The sequence below is a fragment of the Vipera berus genome, assembly GCF_964194415.1.
Source record: "Vipera berus genome assembly, chromosome: 10".
Lineage (NCBI taxonomy): Eukaryota > Metazoa > Chordata > Lepidosauria > Squamata > Viperidae > Vipera > Vipera berus.
The window spans coordinates 7,851,305-7,873,587 of record NC_138213.1 but is presented as its reverse complement, the minus strand read 5'-3'; the positions used below and the strand labels follow the sequence as shown (position 1 = coordinate 7,873,587).

General features: G+C 41.1%; 1 protein-coding gene across 2 annotated transcripts in view; it reads right to left on the bottom strand.

The window, feature by feature from the left end:
* Positions 1-11,391: 11,391 nt before the first annotated feature.
* URI1 (URI1 prefoldin like chaperone) overlaps positions 11,392-22,283 on the bottom strand; it is a 49,266-nt gene continuing 38,374 nt past the window's right edge. Inside the window, exons 7-12 of one of the 2 annotated variants that reach the window (XR_014027471.1) lie at positions 20,785-20,962; positions 18,870-19,137; positions 17,349-17,491; positions 14,549-14,834; positions 11,908-13,167; positions 11,392-11,693 (exon numbers count right to left, since the gene is read on the bottom strand). Coding sequence is in view for 1 of the 2 variants with exons in the window: in XM_081335761.1 (XP_081191887.1) it covers positions 12,979-13,167; positions 14,549-14,834; positions 17,349-17,491; positions 18,870-19,137; positions 20,785-20,962 (1,064 nt within the window). In the remaining variant the exon portion in view is untranslated. Of the gene's footprint in view, positions 13,168-14,548; positions 14,835-17,348; positions 17,492-18,869; positions 19,138-20,784; positions 20,963-22,283 lie in introns of both variants that reach the window. The other variant, XM_081335761.1, reaches the window with a different exon arrangement.

Sequence of the window (22,283 nt, the reverse complement as noted above, 5' to 3'; positions counted from 1 at the left end):
CTATGGAAGTTACATGCACAGAACACAAAATAACAGAGGTGGAAGGGGTCTTGGAGGTCTTCTAGTCGAACCCCCTGCTCAAGCAGGAGACCCTGTGCAATTCTGAACAAATGGCTGTCCAATCTCTCCTTAAAAACCTCCAGTAACGAAGCAGCCACAACATCTGGAAGTAAGACGTTCCATAGGTTAATTGTTTTCACTGTCAGGATATGATCCCTTAATTCTGGATTGGATCAACGCTTCGAAAAGCTTGCATCCATTACTTCTTGTCCTGCCCTCAGGTACTTTGGAGAATAGATTTTCCCCCGCCCCCGCTCTTCTCTGTGACACCCCCTGAAATATTGGAAGACCACTGTCATGTCACCCTTCCCTTTGTTAGACTACACATACCCAGTTCCTGCAACCCTTTTAACGTATGGTTTAGCCTTCAGCCCGATCATCTCTGTTGCTCTTCTCTGCGCTCTTTTGATTTAGCAGGTAGCTAGTTTATCATGCAGCTAAAACTACAACTCCCAGTACCCTTCACTTTGAGCCAAGCTGACCGGGGGCTGCTAAGAATTGTAATTGAGCAATTTTTGGAGAGTCACACCATTAATACTGAGTCCGTCTGCTTGTGGTTAGAAGTGGCACAGCTCCAAAGCAGTGGGAGGGGTACAGCTCTCTCCCTTGCCCCAGATAGTTGAGAAGACTCCATTTTTGTTGGTTTCCCTCGATTTCAGAGGCATGGCAGAGTCGCCTACGATGTTGACATTTCCGCATTAGCTGGCTTTTGTCAGTCTTGGCAGGCTTAGAAATTCTATCTTAAGGGCTGCTGTTTATTAAATTTGCAAGATACAAAACTGACTGACAAATAGTCGCTTTTCTTCTGTGAATGCATAAATAATAAATATGCCGCTCTAAAAATAATTAAAATATTGCTCAAATTTAAAACATGGTGCCGAGCTAGAGAGGGAAAGAGGCAATTCCCAGACAGCTTTATATTTTAGAAAGAAAAGAAGAGGGCAAGTGTATTGCAAGCAAAGTTAGATGGTATTTTTTTCCCCCTTAATCGCTTTTTACTGCTTTCAGAATTAAAAGAAAGGAGAGAGGTTGAAAAGGGAAAGGAGAGGGAGGTTTTGTGCCTGAATTAGAAAATTCACTTATTCCCCATTCGGACCACATAATGATAATACTAATTCTAACAATCGCCAGTTTAGTTTAGTTGTTAAAGCCATCGGGCTATAAGCCAGGAGACACATATGTTGTGTCCGAGTATGTGGTATCTCCTTGTGGTGTGTGTGTGTGTGTGTGTGTGTGTGTGTGTGTGTGTGAACGTGCACTTGGAACTACAGATAGTCTTCACTGACCAACAGCCTTCTTTAACGACTGTCCAAAATTACAATAGTGTAAAAAAAAAAAGCTTGGTCACGAATCCTCGCATTTACGACCGTCACAGCATCTCACGGTCATTTGATCGCCATTCAGGTGCTTTCCCCACTGGTCCGGTGACAAGCAGAGCTAATGGAGAACATGGAAGTAAAATTGCAAGTTGCAAAAGTCACATGATATTTGGTTTAAAGACCAACGGGGAAGGGAGGTCATAAGCCCATCACAGCCACGATTTTCATGCTTAGCAACTGCAATGCTTAGTGATGGATTTGCTGGTCCCGACTATAGTCACTAAGTGAGGACTACCTCTTCAGGATGGAGAGAGGATGTTTTGTCCTGGGTTACGTGACTAGGCAGCTTAGAATAGAATAGTCCTCAACATTTTAAGTCATTGCCCAACTCCCCAGACCGAATGTGAACCTATTCAGGCTTTTGTTAGCAGTACTGAGACCCAAGTTACTTTGTGGAGCTTTTCCCCCCACCCCAACATTCTGTTAGTTTGGGGAGATTGTGAAGAATTTTTTTTAAAAAAAAACAATTATTTATTTATTTTCACATTTTATTTTTTAATATGATTGAGTAGTCTTTAGTCTACATATGCAGGTATGATTGGAGCGTCCTTAAAGACCAATAAGGAAACAGACCTCTATCTTTTGTAAATCTGGGGGGGGGGGAAATGTGAGGAAATGACATCGTGGAAACCACCGTTCTTCCAACTTCTAAAAAATTTGCCCTATTAATCATAACATAAATATTTACTGCCAACACCAAGGCTCCTCAGCCAGCAAAACATTCAAACCTCTCTTTTTAAGAGGCAATGGAGCTCTTTGCAAACTTTTGCTTAAAAAAAAAAACCTCTTTAATGCCATCCCTTTACTTGGAAACTCATGACATAATCCCTGCTCTCTCTCTCTCTCTCTCTCTCTTCCCCCCCTCCTCTCTCTGGTTTGCTCTCTCTTTTTCCTCCTCCCCCCCCCAAGCAGCCATTATATATGATAAATAAAACAATGCCATAGAAACAGTGAAATCTCTCATCAATGTCTTTGTGAAAGGGGCCCGGATAAATGAGGCTTCGAATCAAAGGCAGATTACATGACTGACCATGTATCATCCTCTATGCATTGAGCATAGCCTTTGTAAAGTTGGAGCGGTAATAAAAAGTGGTATTGTGCACTGTGAAAAGCTGTGTGGGTCTGTGCATGACTAATCTGTCTTTCTGCATTATTTTATTCAATCTTCTCTGACTTTATGCCTTTGACATTTTTGCTACACTCAGTAAATTTGAGTGAATAGGCAATTTTAAAGATTTTTTTTTATAGGGCTTCAGAGAAGTCATATGCAGACTGTATCTTTGTTCAGATTTAACAGTTTAAATATTTCCTTTGTCTAAGATGCAAAGTATTCTTTCGCCAGAAAAAGAAAAGAAGGGAGCGAGAACGGGGGTTAGGAATTGGGTTAGGAAGGGAACTAAAAGGCTCCTCATCTTGTATTTGCAACGTTTCCTCCAGAAGAACCAAAAATATGGGAGGTGGGGGGACTTCAAGCACAGGAGGACAATTCTGGATGATGCTGATAAATACACAGCTTTTCACTTTATCAAAGAGCGCTACCTATCTCCCACCATTTTTCAGATCTGGCCTAAAGTTTCTTCATTAGTCCTCATCCCTTAAACCAGGGTCTTCAAACCTGGCCCTTTTATAACTTGTGGACTTCAACTCCCAGAATTCCTCAGCCAGGGTGCCTGGCTGAGGAATTCTGGGAGTTGAAGTCCACAAGTCATAAAAGGGCCAAGTTTGAAGACCCCTGCTCTTTGGAGTCCTGGAGCCACCTGCTCCTCTTACAGAGACTCTCACGTGACATTCATTTATTCTATCCCATTCTGAAGAAATACCCTGGCAGAGATTACCCGATTGTAGCTTCTTTTGTCTAACCAGAACTCTGATGTGTCTTTCCAGGTTCCTCAATTCTCTGCCTGTATTGGTTCTATTTGTCTCATTCATGACTGAAGGAGAATACTAGTGGTGATCACTGCTATTACTTGAATTGTTATTTTATGCTATTCTATGGTGTTTCCTGCTTACTTTTTTATATATTTATTTATTTTTATTTTAATTCCATTTATATCCCGCCCTTCTCCGAAGACTCAGGGCGGCTTACAATCTAAGAAGCACAAAGCAATGTGCTTAGCAATAGCCTTCATTTTATGTATATGCCTGCTTATTAGGGCTTTCGCCCCCCCCCCCAAGCGGCATTATTACAAAGTCAGCTTATCGCCCCCAACAATCTGGGTCCTCATTTTACCTACCTGGGAAGGATGGAAGGCTGAGTCAACCTTGAGCCTGGTGGGACTCGAACCTGCACTAATTGCAGGCAGCTGGTGTTACTTAAGGAGGCATTAGCCCACTGCTCCACCAAGGCTCTTTTTTTTATATGTATGTCTCATAAAGGTGGGTGCTCCTGAAAATACGCAAGCTATATTTGGTATATATTGCATTATCTGGCTGTAAGGCCGCAATAATGATTAAGCTAAGGAGCAGAATAATGTGAATAAACATTATTTTTGCTGCCTCTGTTAAGTCATCTGTAAGAAACAGTAAAGAGTGACAACTCTTGGATTGGTTTATTGTTAGGGTGTTGTTGGTTGGTTTGTTTTTTTGGAATGATTTACTCTTTAATGAGATAGATAATAAATAAGCTACTTTTGCAATACATTGCTGGAGTGATGCTGGAAAGCAAAGTGGATGTCTACCGGTGGCCAAAGGTCATGTTATTGGCGAAGTGTCAGCTTTGATACCGTCCTTATTTGCTGATGGTTTCTTCACCAATTATACAACTGGTAAATGAAGGCTTTTGTAACTGATCTTTTACATATTATTAGACTACCCTTCCGGCATTATTCATCACTGGTGGCTACAACTTGTAAATCAAAAACTGGAAAGCAATGGGTTTCCCACCTCCCTTTTCCAGCCAACTGGTGGCTATTTTCAAGCCTAACTTAAATCCAGTTAAGTCTCTCAGTTAAGGGGCTCTTATCCCATAGGAAAAGTTGCCTAGGACACTTGGCAGATCCAGAATGAATGGGTTGCAGAACTGGAGCCGACAGTGGGCAAAATTTGGAATATTGGAGAACCAATTGTGCCAATTCATCCATTTCCTCCTTCTTGCACATGGTTGCTGCAATATATATGCAAGGTGAAAAAGTGAATAGTGTTTGGCTCTGGGTGGTTAGGAAACCTGAATGATCCTGAGGCTGCCAGGACACTTAAATAAATTCTGTCTTCACCCTGAGTGGCATTGAACGCTGTAAAGACCCATAACTTAATAGAAGACAGTATAGCTGGCATGCGTAAGGCCCACTGTCCAATCCCTACCATACCTCAAACCAAGCTGGCATTTAAATAGCTTCATAAAAAGAAAAGTAGCAGGCAAGTTGGGAGGCTAACTCAATGGTAAAGGATAACATTTTAATATTTAGCCCCTCCCTCTCATTTTTCCTACATTCCATCTTTAAAATATTTGTAATTAAAGAGCTTACTTGTCCCAGCTTCTGCCAACCTAGCAGTTCGAAAGCACGTAAAAAAGCAAGTAGAAAAATAGGGACCACTACGGTGGGAAGGTAACAGCGTTCCGTGCGCCTTTGGCGTCCAGTCATGCCGGCCACATGACCACGGAGACGTCCTCGGACAAGCACTGGCTCTTCAGCTTTGAAACGGAGATGAGCACCGGCCCCTAGAGTTGGAAACGACTAGCACGCATGTGCGGGGGAAACTTTACCTTTAATTAAAGAGCTTAGTGATTTCTACCACATGGATAAGACATGGTTAAGCCATGGTTTATTTCATTATAATGGTTTTGTGGGTATGTGCTAAGAACACACTACAGTAACTAGGTTTACATATTATACTACATTAAAGCCAAATAATGTATATGACAGCTTAAATATTAAGGGGAGGAGAGGAGAGGAGAGGGAAAGAGAAAAAGTGAGAGAGGGAAAGAAAGGAAGGAAGGAAGGAAGGGAGGGAGGGAGAGAGGAGAGAAAGAAAGAAAGAAAGAAAGAAAGAAAGAAAGAAAGAAAGAAAGAAAGAAAGAAAGAAAGAAAGAAAGAAAGAAAGAAAGAAAGAAAGAAAGAAAGAAAGAAAGAAAGAAAGAAAGAAAGAAAGAAAGAAAGAAAGAAAGAAAGAAAGAAAGAAAGAAAGAAAGAAAGAAAGAAAGAAAGAAAAAGAAAGAAGGAAGGAAGGAAGGAAGGAAGGAAGGAAGAAAGAAAGAAAGGAAGGAAGGAAGAAAGAAAGAAAGAAAGAAAGAAAGAAAGAAAGAAAGAAAGAAAGAAAGAAAGAAAGAAAGAAAGAAAGAAAGAAAGAAAGAAAGAAAGAAAGAAAGAAATCCTAGCAAAAGAGGAAAAGAGCATTCAGCTTGCCAGAAGGGGATAAACAGACTTGTGTGTGCCGGGTTTTGTTTTGTTTTTGTTTTTAAATGAAATGACTTTGTGTCTGTTCTTTCCCTTTAAAAACAAGAGAGGGGGCAAGAGAGGGAGAGCAAGCATGTTTGCCAACTTAAAGGAATCCTTAGTGGTATTAGTTATATCAACCCACCTAGAAATGGCATTTGCATTTTTATAACCTTGTTACTTAAAAGTGAAACAGGAGAGGAAGAGACTGGGTGATAGCATTCTCCCTGGGCTTTAATCCCAGCCTGAGCTCTTTATGCTTGAGAGACCCTTATGATGCTGTAACTAACCTCAAACCTGGAACAGCGGGAGGGCAACAAACCTCAGAATATAGCACTGTCATGCTTTACAGGCATACAGCAAGAAGTGGGGGGGGGGAATCGGTTGCCTAGGAAACACTCTGGTCTTAGTAATTATTACTGTAACTGGCTGCACACCCCACCTATAACAGAAATGAATAATAAATTATCAGCATTGACTGGCAGCTTTCTCTTGTAGCTTCTGCTCAGCACTGCCACCTACCGGCATGCGAAATTAATTACAGGCAAACAGCAGGGCTGTGATCCGACCGAGCTGGATTGCAAGAGACGTTCAGATGAAAAAAATAAATCAAGCTGGAGCTCCAGAAGGGGACTGAATTAAGGAGAAAGGGCCCTATGGTGGTTAGTCTAAAAGCAATGCATGCACACATACGCTCCCAACAATTGTAGCCCATGTAAGAATGCGGTTGGGAAAAGTCACCGTGGCTGAGGGTGGCACATGAAGCTAAGCCGTGACTTGTTGAATAATTCAACCTGGGCTGGGGATCAGATAGCATGCTAAATTATGAAGCATGATTGTAGTTATTTGTATTCACATCAGAGCTAAATTCAACAAGCCACTTTAGGGCTTAGCACATTGCTGATGTAGCCACTGGTACCTGTGTTAAAAGAACCAGCATCTGATTTGGAGCCCACCAGATGTGGAGACCAACTCAACCCAACCCAACCTTGTTTGTGCAGTGAACAAATTCAAGCATTGTGCTGAAACATCATATGGTTTGGTTGTTTTGCAGTCAGCATGTGTCAACCAATTGTGGTTTACCCAATTGTCAAGGGTCAACTCTTAGTATAGTGCACAAACTCACTCTGTATCCAATAATCCCCAATTCATATTTACACATACTCATCCCATCAATGTCACTTTAACCCTGAATAAAGATAACTGTTGTATATTTGATCATCCAGCTATTGAGATAAATGTGTATCTTAACCTTCATTAAAAAAATTAAATGCTGGTTAATATTATAGTATCTGATCTAGCGTGAAATTGTTATAAATAAAACCATGTCCGGTAGTTTTGATCAATTAAACTCTATAATTAACAAAGATACTTCATTCATCTTGTATTGTCTAATTTGCAGTAGAATATTAAAGGATTTTCACCAGAAGATGAGTTTGTTTAGAAATTAGAGCACACTTGGTGATGTGCCGGATTTGATTTAAAAGACACAGTGGGAGTTGGCAAAATTCACATATCATGGGGTTAATGTGAGTTAGAAAGAGCTATTTGTAACACAGAAATACTGCATACCAAACATTCACTTATACCCTTTCTTTTAAGCCTAGCTCCCATTTTGAAATGTAAGTCCCTGAGAGTTACACATTTGTTGGAGACTATGTTCTTGTAAAAAATAATAATAATAAAAAATCCATTTGCTTTTCTAGGCTAACATCCCCCAGACCTAAACTGCATTAAAACAATTGTCATTTTCATTTACGGTACTGTTGCAAGGAATCCTTGTGTTCATTTGACTGTTCCCGATTTTGATTGTTGTTGTATTTTCCCCCTAAAGTTTACCATTATTATTTCTTCGTTGTTTCACGCCTCTCTCATTTTTTGTAGATGCCATTTGGTTATTTACCCGATAGAAAGAAAATAGATCTATATTAACGTACCATCTAGGTTTATACACTGCGCTAAGCCCTGGTCCTTTTGAGCATGGTTTACTGAGTAACGTACAAAGATTCAGTTTAAGCAGATAAGACTGCGCAGATAAAGAGCCTTGGTGGAGCAGTGGGCTAATGCCTCCTTAAGTAACACCAGCTGCCTGCAATTAGTGCAGGTTCGAGTCCCACCAGGCTCAAGGTTGACTCAGCCTTCCATCCTTCTGAGGTAGGTAAAATGAGGACCCAGATTGTTGGGGGCAATTAAGCTGACTTTGTAATAATGCCGCTTGGGGTGTGTGTGAAAGCCCTAACAAGCAGGCATATACATAGAATGAAGGCTACTGCTAAGCTTGTAAGCCGCCCTGAGTCTTCGGAGAAGGGCAGGATATAAATGGGATTAAAATTAAAAAAAAAATAAAATAAAAATAAAACTAATATTAAGCCAAAATCCAGCAAGGTTGAGTTTTGGCACTCTGTTTTGCCTGGTTCTGGTTTAGAATATTAATTAAACCAATTATTTTATTCAGCCAACCCTGGTGTTTGATTCCAATCAGTCTCTTGTTTATACCTTGGTCATGCAACATGCTAAGCTGAACAGGGTTTTGTGTTCCTTGGCTTTGGCAAGTCCAACCTTGCACAGGTGACTTACGACCTGTCTGTTGCTAAGAGAGACAGTTGTTAAATGAGCTTTGCCCCATTTTATGTCCTTTCTTGCAGTTGCTGAATTAGTAGCACCATTTAAGTCCACCTGGCTTCCCGGTGGACTTTGCTTGTCAGAAGGTCACAAAAGGTGAATGACCCCGGGATGCTGCAACTGTCTTAAATACATGCCAGTTTCTAAGCGTCTGAATTCTGAGCATGTGATCACGGGGATGCTGCAGCAGTCATAAGTGTGAAAAATAGTCGCAAGTCACTTTTTCCCAGTGCTGTTCTAACCTGGAACAGTCACTAAATGAATGATTGTGAAGTTAAAGACTACCTGTAGTTTATAATCCACGGTTGGTGACTTAAAAGAGATTTTATGAACCTGCCCAACTGTGATTTATTCAATCAATTGCGATTAAACAAATCACAGATTAACACAATGTGGACTGTCCTAGAGCCATTAATATGATACCTCAACCTAAAGACTGCGAAATGCTGAACCCAAAAGGAAAAATTGCAGAGAATCTGATAATGGCAGCTGGGAAAGGATGAAAAAGCATAACAAAGCAGTTAGGCTTCAGGTAAAAGCATTGGAATTTTGTGTGTGTGTGTGTGTGTGTATGTATATGTATATGTATATACACACACACACAAACATTCAGGATTAGGACCAATATTTTTTCTAATTAACCAGCTCTGGCAGATTAGATCTCGCCCCTTTTGTTATTTAAAATACATATTCACAGCACTGTATTTTATAGATGCACTGTTCTGGTTACAAAATAGCTTCTATTTTTCTAGGACATAATTTCATTTTGTTTAGCCAAGAATTCATTAAAGAAGCTATAAATAACCTCCTTTAAATATTTAGCCGTGAATAGAGGGTGGACTGGCATTGATGGCTTATTTTAGTACTAACTGCAATATGCTTGAGAGCCATAAAGTCTACATTTCGGCATGTATCAAGCTAATGATTAACACCTCCAAAAAGGTTTGAGATATCCAATTAAGATGTCTGTTTGCAAGCTTACACTCCAATCACCACCCTTTTCTCTCAGAAAAGAGTCAAGAGGAGGGCAAAATAGAATTTGGACCATCAGGTTTTTTTATTATTATTTGTGGTGGGAGGGGGGTTCTAATTTAGAAGGGGTCAACATTACTGCAATCCAAACAATTTGTTATCGTATTGGAGGCCTCTGCAGAGAATAGGCTTTCCCATAGCCAACAATTGACACAGAAATCATATGGCAGTTGTGGCTGAGTCCATACAACGTGGTAAGCAAAAGAATGGGGATAATCTGTTTTTGGCTTAGTGTGATGTGCTAGCTACTCACTGGCTTGTCAATCATGACTTATATCCAACCTCAGCCAAATAATTATGAGCCATCAAGTCATTGTTGACTCTTAAATGACCTTGTAAACAGATCTTCTCCATGTTGATGTCTCTAACCTGGTCCTTCAGCTCTCCCAACGATGTCCTCATCAACACTTTTGAGTCCATCCTCCTGGCCATTGGTGACCCTTTCCTTCTCTTTCCTTCCATTTTTTTCCTAGCATCAGAGCCTTCTCTAAAGAGCTGGGTCTTCATGTAATCTGTCTGAAGTAGGATAATCTGGTCATTTGTGCCTGGAGTAAGAACTATGCATTGATTTGTTTGATGATCCATTGGTTTGTCAGCGATATCCTCAGGAGTCTTCTTCAATACTAAAGCTGACTTCTCCCTCTGTCTTGTTTCTTTAAAATCCAACTTTCACTTCCACAGAGTGTCACAGGGAATACCTGTGCATGATTCTGATCTTTATAGCTATGGACACATTATGGCATTGGAATATTTTTTCAAACATCCAAATAAACCATCAATTAAAAAGAAAAAAACAGGGCTTGGTAGATTATGCAGAGCAAGCCTTCAGCTTAGTACCATGTCTGGCATGCCTAATCATTCTCCTATCCTCCTTGCCAATGAAACAATATTTTACATCAGTGCCCATGTCTCCCCACTCACTTCAGGTATTTCACTGAATACTTAGAAAGCTCAAAGTATGGAAAGACTGGGGCTGAGCATATAATATGCCTTTTCCAGTTTTATTTTATTATTATAATTATTATTATAATTATATTATAATTATTATTATAATATTATTATTATTATTATTATTATTATTATTATTATTATTATTATTATTATTATTATTATTATTATTATCATTATCATTATCATTATCTTATTATTATTTATTTGTACAGGTAGTCCTCAATGTATGACCACAATTGGGCCCAAAATTTATGTTGTGAAGGGAGAAATATGTTAAGTAAGTAAACTGCCCATTTTACAACTTGTCTCGCCACACGTTGTTACGTGAATCACTGCAGTTGTTAAGTTAGCAACGTGGTTGTGAAGTGAATTTGGTTTACCCCTTGACATTACTTGTCCACAAGATCACAAAAGGTGATCAGATGACCCCGGGACACTGCAGCCGTCAGAAATATGAGTCAGTTGTCAAGCATCTGAATGTAAAGAGAGAGAGAGAGAGAGGAGAGAGAGGAGAGAGAGAGAGAGAGAGAGAGAGAGAGAGAGAGAGAGAGAGAGAGAGAGAGAGAGAGAGAGAGAGAGAGAGAGAGAGAGAGAGAGAGAGAGAGAGAGAGAGAGAGAGAGAGAGAGAGAGAGAGAGAGAGAGAGAGACTGGCCCATAGTCACCCAGCTGGCTTTCATGGCTAAGGCAGGGCTTGAACTCACAGCCTCCCACTCCCGCTTTCTAGCCTGGAGCCTTTACCACCAGACAAAACTGGCTCTCGTTCAGACAGTTGAACTCACTTTTACCTTAATGCTCTTCCTATAATCTGGGACTGATTCAAATGATCAGGAGGACGATACTATTAGGATAATATAAATTCAGGACCTCTCCAGGTCTCTTTTCCGGCTGCTGGAAATTAGGGAAACTGTCAGTTGACGTAAAGCAACAACTGCAGAAGAAGGCAATGCAAGCCCCCTTTATTTCATTTCCAGGAAAAGTACACGGATGTTCTCTTGAACCCACCAGGAGTTGATCTCAGTTTGTGGGAAGCTCACATCTACTCCTACTCAAAAGCGAATGATCCTCTAATTCCAACACTATAGCCATAGCAATAATAGGAGATAAGAGTAGGATCTCGGTCTTCGACTGCTTCAAAATTCGTCGCCGGGGGTGCCACGATGGCTCAGTGGTTAAAGACGCGGACCTTTGTCAACTGGAGAGCTGACAGCCCGGGTTTGAGACCCGAGAGCCGTGTTACAGGGTGAGCGCCCGTTACTTGCCTCAGCTCCTGCCCACCTAGCAGTTCAAAAACATGCAAATGCGAATAGATTAATAGGTACCACTTTGATGGGAAGGTAACAGCTTTCCGTGTGCCTTGACATGCAATCATGCCAGCCACATGACTGCGGAAATGTCTTCAGACCACGCTGACTCTCTTGGCTAAGAAACAGGGAGGAGTACCACCCGCTAGAATTGGGCAAACTTTTACGTCTGTTCTTTAGTTACTTACCTCTCTAGTCTACAGCTCTGAAATTTCCTGTCGGTGCTCCATCCAAATGCTAATTATAACTTTACCCTACTTAGCTTTTCAAGATCAGCTAAGGTCAGGGTAGATGCTGCCAACTGCTGTAGGTTCATTCAGGTCACAAGATCTTCATATGCATTCTTGTAGCCATCCTGAAGACTTTAGACAACAATAAAAAGCCAGTCTCCTTAGCTTGCACTAAGGGTGTATTGTTGTAAACACAAACTAAGAATTCTTCATGAAGGCCTGGTGCCCCCTGACATTAACACAGAGCAGTTCCAAACCAGGAAAAAAAAAACACGCTCCACCGCTTTGCCTTAGAAAAGTCACGTTTCCAGAAGCTTCGACATGAGAACATGACGTCCCTGCAGAAACACCACCTCCACGTCTCTTCAGTTTTTACTCGAAAAGTTTAATTTTACAAAATACAATTTGTTTTTCCCTTTCAAAGAAACATCCCTGCAAAATACATGAATGCAGCATTCTGTTTCATAGATTCTATACAACTAAATCATCAGAGGTTTCCTGCCTGGGGGAAAGAAATGATTTATCAGCAGACACCTAAAAGCAAAGCTTTCAAAACAATAAGGGATATGAGAGAGAGAGAAAAAGAGAGCCTTAAAACATTAAAGCAAGTCAAGAAGTAGAATGGTTGGTTCTACCTGAAAGTTGAAAACTTTCCTTCGAATAGCCCAAAATGGTGTTTCAAACCTCACGCCTGATACAGAACTGCTTGTGTTTAGCTTTGAATGCGCACAACCAAAAAGCTTTGTGAGAATTGTTCTTCTGAAAATTATTCCGTGTGCTGTTATTGTAAGGCAAACATGTATCAAGGTGCTGACTGCACATGGGGGGGACATTAAGAAAATAAGGAGATTTCTGAAATGCTTCTTCACAGATTTGTTGGAGAGAAGAAAAAAAAAAGGAATATCAACAGGAGGTCTAAGTAGGAACAATGTTAAGTCAAAGCAATCTGCCGCCTTACTAGCTCGATACAAACCATCCCTTGCCCCTCGTTTTTGTGAAACTGAGCAACGTCCGCTGTTTACATGGGAGCTAGCTTTTCTGTTGCATTCGGGCAGCTTTGAATTTGGAAACCCTCTTTGTCGTTTCTTCGGAAGCTTCGCAAAGGACCTCCTCAGAGTTTCGCTCCAAGATGGTTGGCAGGACAGGATGAGCAATGACGGGGTGTGGTGTTGTGGATGGCGACAAAGGTTCCTTCTCAACGACTGTCCCTGAGAAAGCCTGCCAGAAAAAGAGGACGTTCCTGGAATAATTGCCTAAATGTTAAAATTACCTTTCTTTCCAAGCCCCCAAGAGAAACTCACACAACCATTCACTGTTTATCAACACTGGCTTCCACTGGGCACAATCCAAGATGAAACTGGGAGGGGAGGAATATATGTTCCAAGAGTCATTATTTATGTGTTTGTTTTTTTATTATCCCACCTTGAATGTTTATAAAAATAATTCAAGGTCGCCAATATAGATAATGCTCCTTCCTCCTCCTATTTGCCCCACAACAACAATCCTGTGAGGTGAGTTCAGCTGAGAGACAGGTCCAGAATCACCCAGCTGGGTTTCATGTCTAAGATTGGACTAGAACTCACTGTCTCCTGGGGACTAGGAAGGAAGGAAGGAAGGAAGGAAGGAAGGAAGGAAGGAAGGAAGGAAGGAAGGAAGGAAGGAAGGAAGGAAGGAAGGAAGGAAGGAAGGAAGGAAGGAAGGAAAAGGGAAGGAAGGTAGGAGGGGAGGGGAGGGAAGGTGGGAAGGGAAGGACATTTTCCTCCTCCTCCTCCTACTACTACTACTACTACTACTACTACAAAACAATGCATGAATATCTGTGCCCATTCATTAATGCAGTGTTTGTCAGCCTTGAGAGTGGAAGATGTGTACAGCTCATATTTCACAATTCCCCAGCCAGCATGGGAAGGGCTGTGTTTTGACTCCTTTGCAGAAGGCCAGGGGAATGGGGGCCAGCCTCACCTCTGGGGGGAGGAATATCCCACAGGCTGGGGGCAACAGCAGAAAAGGCTCTCTTCCTGGACCCCGCCAGCTGGAGTTCTTTAACTGACGGGGTCTGCAACACCCCTTCCCTGCCTGACCAGGTGGGATGGGCTGATGTAATGGGATGAAGCTACTTCCATAGGCAATTAGGCCCCAGGCCATGTGAAGCTTTAATGGTCACAACCAACATCTGGAATTGGACCCAGAAGCAAACTGGCACCCAATGTCAATTTCATCCCGTTTTGCACAGTCCTCGGCTTACGACCACTTCTTTAGTGACATTCGAAGTTGTAACGGCACTGAGGGAAGCGATTTATGACCGTTTTTCACCCTTAACGACCGTCGCAGCCTCCCGGGGTCACGTGATCCCCTCTGGCGACCTTCGGACGAGCAAAGCCAATGGGGAAGAAGCCGGATTCACTTCACAGCCGTGTTACTGACTTAAACCACGGCAGTGATTCGCTTAACGACTGTGGCAAGCCAGGTTGTAAAATGGGGCAAAGCTCCCTTAACAACCATCTCGCGCAGCAGCAGCAGAAATTGTGGTCATAAGCCGAGGACCACCCGTTAATTGCCTTCCTTGTCTTTCCCAAATGCTATGGGGCCTTCTCTTTACCTCATACATTCCTGACAAGGGAGGTGCTTTTTTGGGAAGCAGGTTCTGCTCCCACCGTTCTTCCTCCTCTTCCTCCTCCTCCTCCTCCTCCTCTTCCAAGATGCCCTCGCTGTTGTCGCTATGGGACGCTTCTTCACAGCTCAGGCTTCTCAGAATGCCTCGCCTGTCGTCAAACTCGGCGGCGCTGCTCTCGCTGGTATCGCTGCAAACACTGTTCTCCCGGCTTCGAGACTTCAAAATTGATTTACGAGGGACATATTCTCCATTCACAACATCAACAAAGACTCTGCAGAGGACAAATGTTAGCTTTAATAAAGTATTTGGGAGAAGCGAGGAGAGAAGCGTTATGACAAACTCAGCGCAATTTCACTCCATCTTGGGGACAAATTAATTACATTACGGCTTTACCTGCTCCTCCTTCACACCTCCTTTATCCTTTTTTAAAAAAAAAAAAAAGACACCCAAGATCGGTGGATTCTACTCGGCAAACCAGGTGGTTGCTCCGCCTCTTCGCAATCTCTGCTCATCCCTTTCCTTTGAAAGGAAACGTCCCAGTTTGCCGGGATTAACAAAACATACGAGTAATCTCCGTTTAAAAAAAAAAATAAGCAGGATACACTTTTAATTTTTTATGATAAAGCTGATCCACAAATACGAAGCCTGGACGTTTACTATTTCTAATCATTTTCGAGGGGAAAAAATGTGAAAAAGTAGCAAGGTTCAGATGGATTCTGAAGGCTTGGGGGAAAGTTAAGATTTTGGGTCATTAATCCAGGGTTAAGGGCCATGTTTGTCTGAGTGTGGTTTGTGATAGGGTGCCTGTTTGGCAATTGACAAAGTGCAAGGCAGTCCTCAAACAACAGTTTGTTTAGTGACCTTCAAAGTTACAACAGCACTGAAAAAAAGTAACGTATGAGCTTTTTTCACACTTATGACTGCTGCGGCACCCCCCCAGTTACATGATCAAAATTCAGATGCTTGGAAACTGATTCATATTTATGACGGTTGCAGAGTTCCGGGGTCATGTCATCATCTCTGGTGACCTTCTGACAAGCAAAATCAATGGGGAAGCAAGATTCCCTTAACAACCACATGGATTCACTTAACAGGTGTGGCAAGCAATATCGTAAAATGGGGGAAAGTTAACAACTGTCCCACTTAGCAACAGAAATGTTGGGCTCACTGTGGCCATAAATCAAGGACTACCAGTCTATGTATGGCATCTCTGACAGAACACACATAGGTCTTCAATGCCAAAGATGTACACTATCACACGTGTCATATATTACCATGCCACATGTGTCGAAGGGCACCTCTCTGGACACCACAACTCCAACACAAGGGCAAGGTCAGGCTTCACACCAAAAATTGGCAGTAAACATCACCTCCGCAAAAACTGAACCACTCATTTAGGAATTGGCTTATTCAGCCTGAAGACTCTCTTAACTCAGGGGTCTCCAACCTTAGCAACTTTAAGACCTGTGGACTTCAACTCCCAGAATTCCTCAACCAGCCATGATGGCTGATGAATTCTGGGAGTTGAAGTCCACAAGTCTTAAAAGGGCCAAGTTTGAAGACCCCTGCTCTAACTTGACTTGGCTAGAACAGATATCAAGAGAAAAAAATGAAGCCATAAAAGTAAATGATTGGTCCTCTGCATATACATTAAGTTGACATCGTTAAATCCACTTTTGGATAGTTTGCTGAGGCTAAGCAAATTTCCCTTTCAGCGATGGATCTTTGAACAATCAAAATTCCAATTTAGTTACAAGTTGTAATACGTTGAGTTATAATTAGTGATAGAACTATGAAAACCCACAGAACAGGCGTCAGGGTTTGGTTACATTAGCAATAATTGAGAATATAAAAGCAAAATCTAGCAGCTGCAGATCTGAGAGTGAAGTCAGTACAAGGTCATTCAAACAAAAGTACACAAAGGGTAAAAAAATGATTAAAAGCTTGTGACGTTCTATCAACAACTTTTCCAAGAGCAAAAAAATATTGAGAAATCATACTGACGGCCCACAATCTCCATATGATTTTACCATTCTAATATCTTGACTATCCCTTGCTTTAACTTCCAAACAGGCAGCGGCTGAGTTTCTCTTAATAATTTGCATTTTAAAATAGGAAAGCAATACGTGTTCAATGGAAGTAGCAGGAACCAGGGTTTGTTTTCCCAAGTCTCTTTATGTCATTTTTTATAGGATCATTTATAGACTAAATAACTATGAAGTATGAAAACCACAAAACAGATATGCCTAAAAGATGTAAAGGTGCAGCAAGACACCACAGATAGTCAGTCCTTAATTTATGACCCACACTAAGGGCTAGAATTTCTGTTGCTAAGCAAGGCATTTACCTGAGTTACGCCTGATTTTATGATCTTTTTTTTTTTGCCCCAGTAGTTAAACGAAACATCACAGCTGTTAAATGACTCAGATGATCATTAAGCAAATCCTGCTTTCCGACTGATGCTTGTCCGAAGTCAGTTGGGAAGGCTGCAAATGACCCTGGGATGTTGCAACCATCGTAAATACAGGCTGGTTGCAACCACCCAAATTCTGATCACATGATTGTGGGGATATGGGGATGCAGCAATGGTAATAAAGTTCAAGGACCAGTGATCACCTTTTTTTCAGTTTGAAGTTATAACGTCCAACAGTCACTAAACAAATGATTATAAACCAAGGGCTTCCTGCAGACATATCATTTCAAGGCAATTAAGATTAGCTGCAAAAGCACACACATACACCCATTACAGGAAGTTAGCAGTCACAATGTTCAGATAAATAAATACCGATAAATATCTGCCGGCGTTTTAATGTTTGGCAATTCTGTCGTCCCATGTCCATTTCCGTTGCTGTTCTTCCGTTTCCGTTTTGCTTCTTCTTTCTTCTCACTAAATTTTAAAGTAGTATTTTTTCCTGTGTTTATTCGTACCTGATGTCAAAACATGCAGTAGTTGTGAGCATTCAGGAAGGGAACGGCGCAAAAACAAAATCTTGCAAACCTGCAATTATAGTTGTCTTAAAGAAATAAGCTAGCATTAGCAGGTAAGGGTTATTCTCTTAATTAAGAATGAACACAATTTGTCCAGGAGATGTGTACCACTAAACTACAATGAGTTGAAAATGGAAAGAAAAGCCAATTATGATCTCCTTGGATGTCAAAGAAAGTAAGTTCCTGAATCCAACTCTTATGCACCATATATAGCGTTAAACCACAGTTCAGCATTGTATTTGCAACCAATGTAGTATATATGATTTATAGGATGGTATGAATCTAACTAATTATGGCCAGGTCAGTAAACTACAGTTCTTTTAAAAATGGCTTAGTTCAGGAGTTCTCAAAGTTTGCAAAAACACCACCCGCTAAAAAGATAAATGAATTTCTGGGAACTTCCTCATGAATAAAACTAATGAGTTCAACGGGGTTACAGCTGGGCAAGAAATAAATACATCACTTACTAAAAGATATGCAACTTCCATCATACTTTCTTGACAGGCTTACTTTTCTCAGCGCTAGAGATAGATTGGTCACGTTTAGTTTTTCTCTTACCGCTCAATAAAAATGTCTCCATTTGGAAAGGCTAAAACTGAAAACAACCAATCAACCAATCAACCAATCAAGCTTGGCTAAGATATACACTCCTATAGCTACTCTGATGTTGACAGATATATTACTACATACCACACCAGCGATCAGCAGGCAGAAGGAAAGCATCAAGCAACCACAAGACTCCATTATAGCTTCACTAAACTGGTAGTATAACTCCAGATATACCAGAGGACCAAGTTCAAGTTTTTCTCAGTTTGCATGGTCAAAGGTCTGGAATTCTTGGAGCTCCAGGTCCAACACATCTGGAAGACACCGAGCTACGGAAGGCTACTTCACAACACATCTTCTTGATAATGCGAACATTTTCCATGTGTTCCATTTGTTGGACCTGGAGCTCCAAGAATTTAGAACTGAGAATTCTTGGAGTTCCAGATCCAACACATCTGGAAGACACCGAGCTACGGAAGGCTACTTCACAACACATCTTCTTGATAATGCGAACATGTTCCATTTGTTGGACCTGGAGCTCCAAGAATTTAGAACTGAGAATTCTTTGAGTTCCAGGTCCTGGAAGACACCAAGCTACGGAAGGCTACTTCACAACACATTTTCTTGATAATACAAAGGCTCCATGTGTTGGACTTGGAGTTCCAAGAATTTGATCAATCAAACTGAGAATTCTTGAAGGCCCAGGTTCACCACATCTGAAAGACACTGAGCTAGGGAAGACTGCTTCGCAAGTCTTCTTGACAATACAAACCCTTTTAGGTTCCACAGTGTGGGAGAAATATATTGTCGGCACAGCATTTTCACTAATGGCGAAGTCATCTTCATCGTCACTGCAGTAGTGATTGGGGCCATTAGCCTGACTTCTGAATGATTCAAAGTTGGTTACGTCCTTCTGAACGTTGCCCTGAGTATGAGGCTTTTCTTCCCTCTGAAGAACATCCAGGTTTAACTTTTTGTCTTCTCTCTCTTCTTCAGGAGAAGAGGCGCCTTCTGCCTTTGCATTACTAACCTCAGAAATCCTGGAGAAAGAATGAGCAGGGTAAGAAAAATAAATGGAAGATTGATTTTAAGTCCTATGATATATAGGTGACCGGTATGCCTTGCTCTGTTTTTAAGCTGTGGGTTGTTGTTGTTGTTGTTTGCCAAACAATATTTACATCACACTAATGATTTTAGACTATTTAAGGTTCCGTGCGCCTTTGGCGTCTAGTCATGCCGGCCACATGACCACAGAGACGTCCTCGGACAAGCACTGGCTCTTTGGCTTTGAAACGGAGATGAGCACCGGCCCCTAGAGTCGGAAACGACTAGCACGCATGTGCGGGGGAACCTTTACCTTTACCTTTTTAAGGTCCTCTAGCACCGTAAGAAAAGTGATACCAAAGGAGCTTTTCAAAAGGCAACAGGACTTTCCTAGCTTTTTTTCTTTGAAAACGTTTCGCTTCTCATTCAAGAAGCTTCTTCAATTCAGTTCAGTTCAAGAAAGCCCAGGTGCCTTTTGAAAAGCACCTTTCAGACAACCGTGACCTGATGATTGAGAATCTCCATAGACATAAGAAAGGTCCGTTTATGCTAAATCAGGCCAGTGTCCAACAATTGCCTCCAATGGGAGGACTGGGACATTCAAAAAATCCTACAACGATAGCCTTCTCCTCTTGCCATTCATTAGAATCTGAGATGCCTTCTAAATTGGCAGGTTACGTATAAACATCATAACCAACCATCGCTGCCTTTATTCTTTCTCCCAAGGCAATCATTCCTGAGATATTTTGAGAAAACTGGCAGAACTTGGCAGAACTACAAATCCCAAAGTTCCCTAGGAAGAACAAATCGTTTTAAGTCAAGAATGATGTGCTTTAAGTGTTGACTGTGTCACTCCTTGATACAAGGTTCAAATTGCCAATAGTCCTAACAAGTAGTGGGGAGAATGTGCATTTACTCATGTAGTATGACCGTAGGATTATTATTTATCTTTATTATTATGTTCTTTCATTCCACCACCACCCCCTTATTGGTATTAAGATTTAATCTTCAATTCGATTCACAGTCTGGGACTGGTAAAAACATAACAGTTCAAGTCCTAACCAAGGACCTAAGAGCTGTTAAGGTAGTGTCTGTGTATATAAGCAGTTCCAAGTATATAAGCAGTTGCAAAGTCAGAATATTCAGGTCTGATAAGTTCAAAATTTCCATGTATCTAGGCAACCTATTACTATTACTATTGGTACAACCGTTGATTTCTTCCTCCACAATTGCTCAACTTCAATTTGCAGATCGCGGTTATTTCGTTATTTTTTCCAGTTGTTTCTCTTCAATTCATGCATCACCTGGTATTGCAATATCAATGAACCAGATTTTTAATTATGATGAGGAGGAGGAGGAGGATTATCATTATACTGTTGCTTTGAATGTACACTGAGAACTTCTAGGCCAGAGACAAATTCCTTGTGTGTCTAATCAAATTTGGCCAAATAAAACATTCAATTTGATTCGATTCAATTCAAGCACATAAAAGAATAAGCGAACCAAGCCTCCAATTTCATTCCTTTCTCTAAGGATTCCTATTTGCTTTAGTGGCAAAGAGAAAATCCACTCACAGCGCAGCTTCTGTCCTAAATGTTCTCCCTTTTTCTGAAAACTCCAACAGTCCATGCTTAAAATAATACCTGTTGAGTTCACCGAGGATTTGTTCTTGACTTTCCAGTTCATCAAGTCGGGCCCAAAGGTCCTCTTCTGATTTGAAGTCCCCATTGGGCTTTTTATCAGTTCCACTCTCATCAAGATTCGCCTCAAAAGCACAGATTTTTGGTTTTGAATGAGGTCTGTGAGCAGTTCTGCACTTTCCTGAAGAATTAAATGTTTTGTTGTGACGTTTGCTTTGGTAAACATAATTACCAGACAATTCAAAGGTTTTATTAAAGCTTTCGTGTACTTCTGCCAGTAAACCAGAGCTACAATAGCAAACAAATAGAGGGTTGCCATTATCCAAATATGAAACCCTGTATTATGTTCAAAGAACGGTAACTTGAGACAATGGGGGAGGGGATTCAGTGCAATCCATTATTAATCATAAGACGCTGCCTTAGCCTGGATGAAGCAAGAGAGCAGTTAAGTCTGGAGGTTAAGTTATCAGATTAGAAACCAGGAGACAGTGAATTCTAGTCCCACCTTAGCCATGAAAGCCAGTCGGGTGACTTTGGGCCAATCACCAGGAGACTTTGAGTTCCAGTGTTGCCTTAGACATGAAAGCCGACTGGTGACCTTGCCCAACCCACCTCACAGTGTTTTTATTGTGGGGAAAATAGAAGGAGGAAGAAGTATTATGTGTGTTGAGTTATTTGTAAAAAAAAACAATAAAAGCGGGATACAAATAAGTAAAAATGAAAGGCCCATCTAATCCAAGATTTAGCCACTTTTTCAAATTCCAGATAAGGGAATTCAAGTTGGTGGGGAATGAACTTTACTCCCTAGTGCAGTGCATAGACTTTATGCCAAGGTATTGATTTAGCAGCTAACCAGCTTGTGTAATGTAAGATGTAATGATGGGAATGACTCAGCAGGGTCTGTGTCTCTTTAAGAGCCTTTGTATAAAGGGAAGGCTCTGCTGATGTGTTCTCTCTCTTCCATTTCCTGCTGTAACTGTAGTTTGTTGGCTTCCACTGTATTAGCACATGTATGTATATTATTCCTGGTGTATGATATTGCAGATAGTGTAAGATAAACCACCATTTACTATAGAACACTGTGTTTATCTCGTGTAATAAGACTGTGCACGCTTTGACACTTTAGCAATGAACCATGATAATATCATAAAATAAATGACTCGTGGTGTTCCTTTCTCTGAAGCCATCTAGATCTCCACAAAATCTCACACCATAATCCTTGCTTAGCAACAAGGATTCACAATTAGGACAGCAGTGAAAAAAGTAACTTTGAGACCCATCCTCACATTTATGACCTTTGGAGGTCTGTAAAGCAGAGACAAGCTGAAATAAGATCATAAGCACAGCCATATTTTCACTTAGGGGCTGCTTTGCTCAATGACCAAGTTGACAGTTACAATTGCAGTCACTAATCAATTGACTACTGCAGTCAATTTTGAGCACCTCAAACATGACACATTTTGCAAGAAAGTCCAGCAACAACCTTTCAGAAAAAAAAGAAC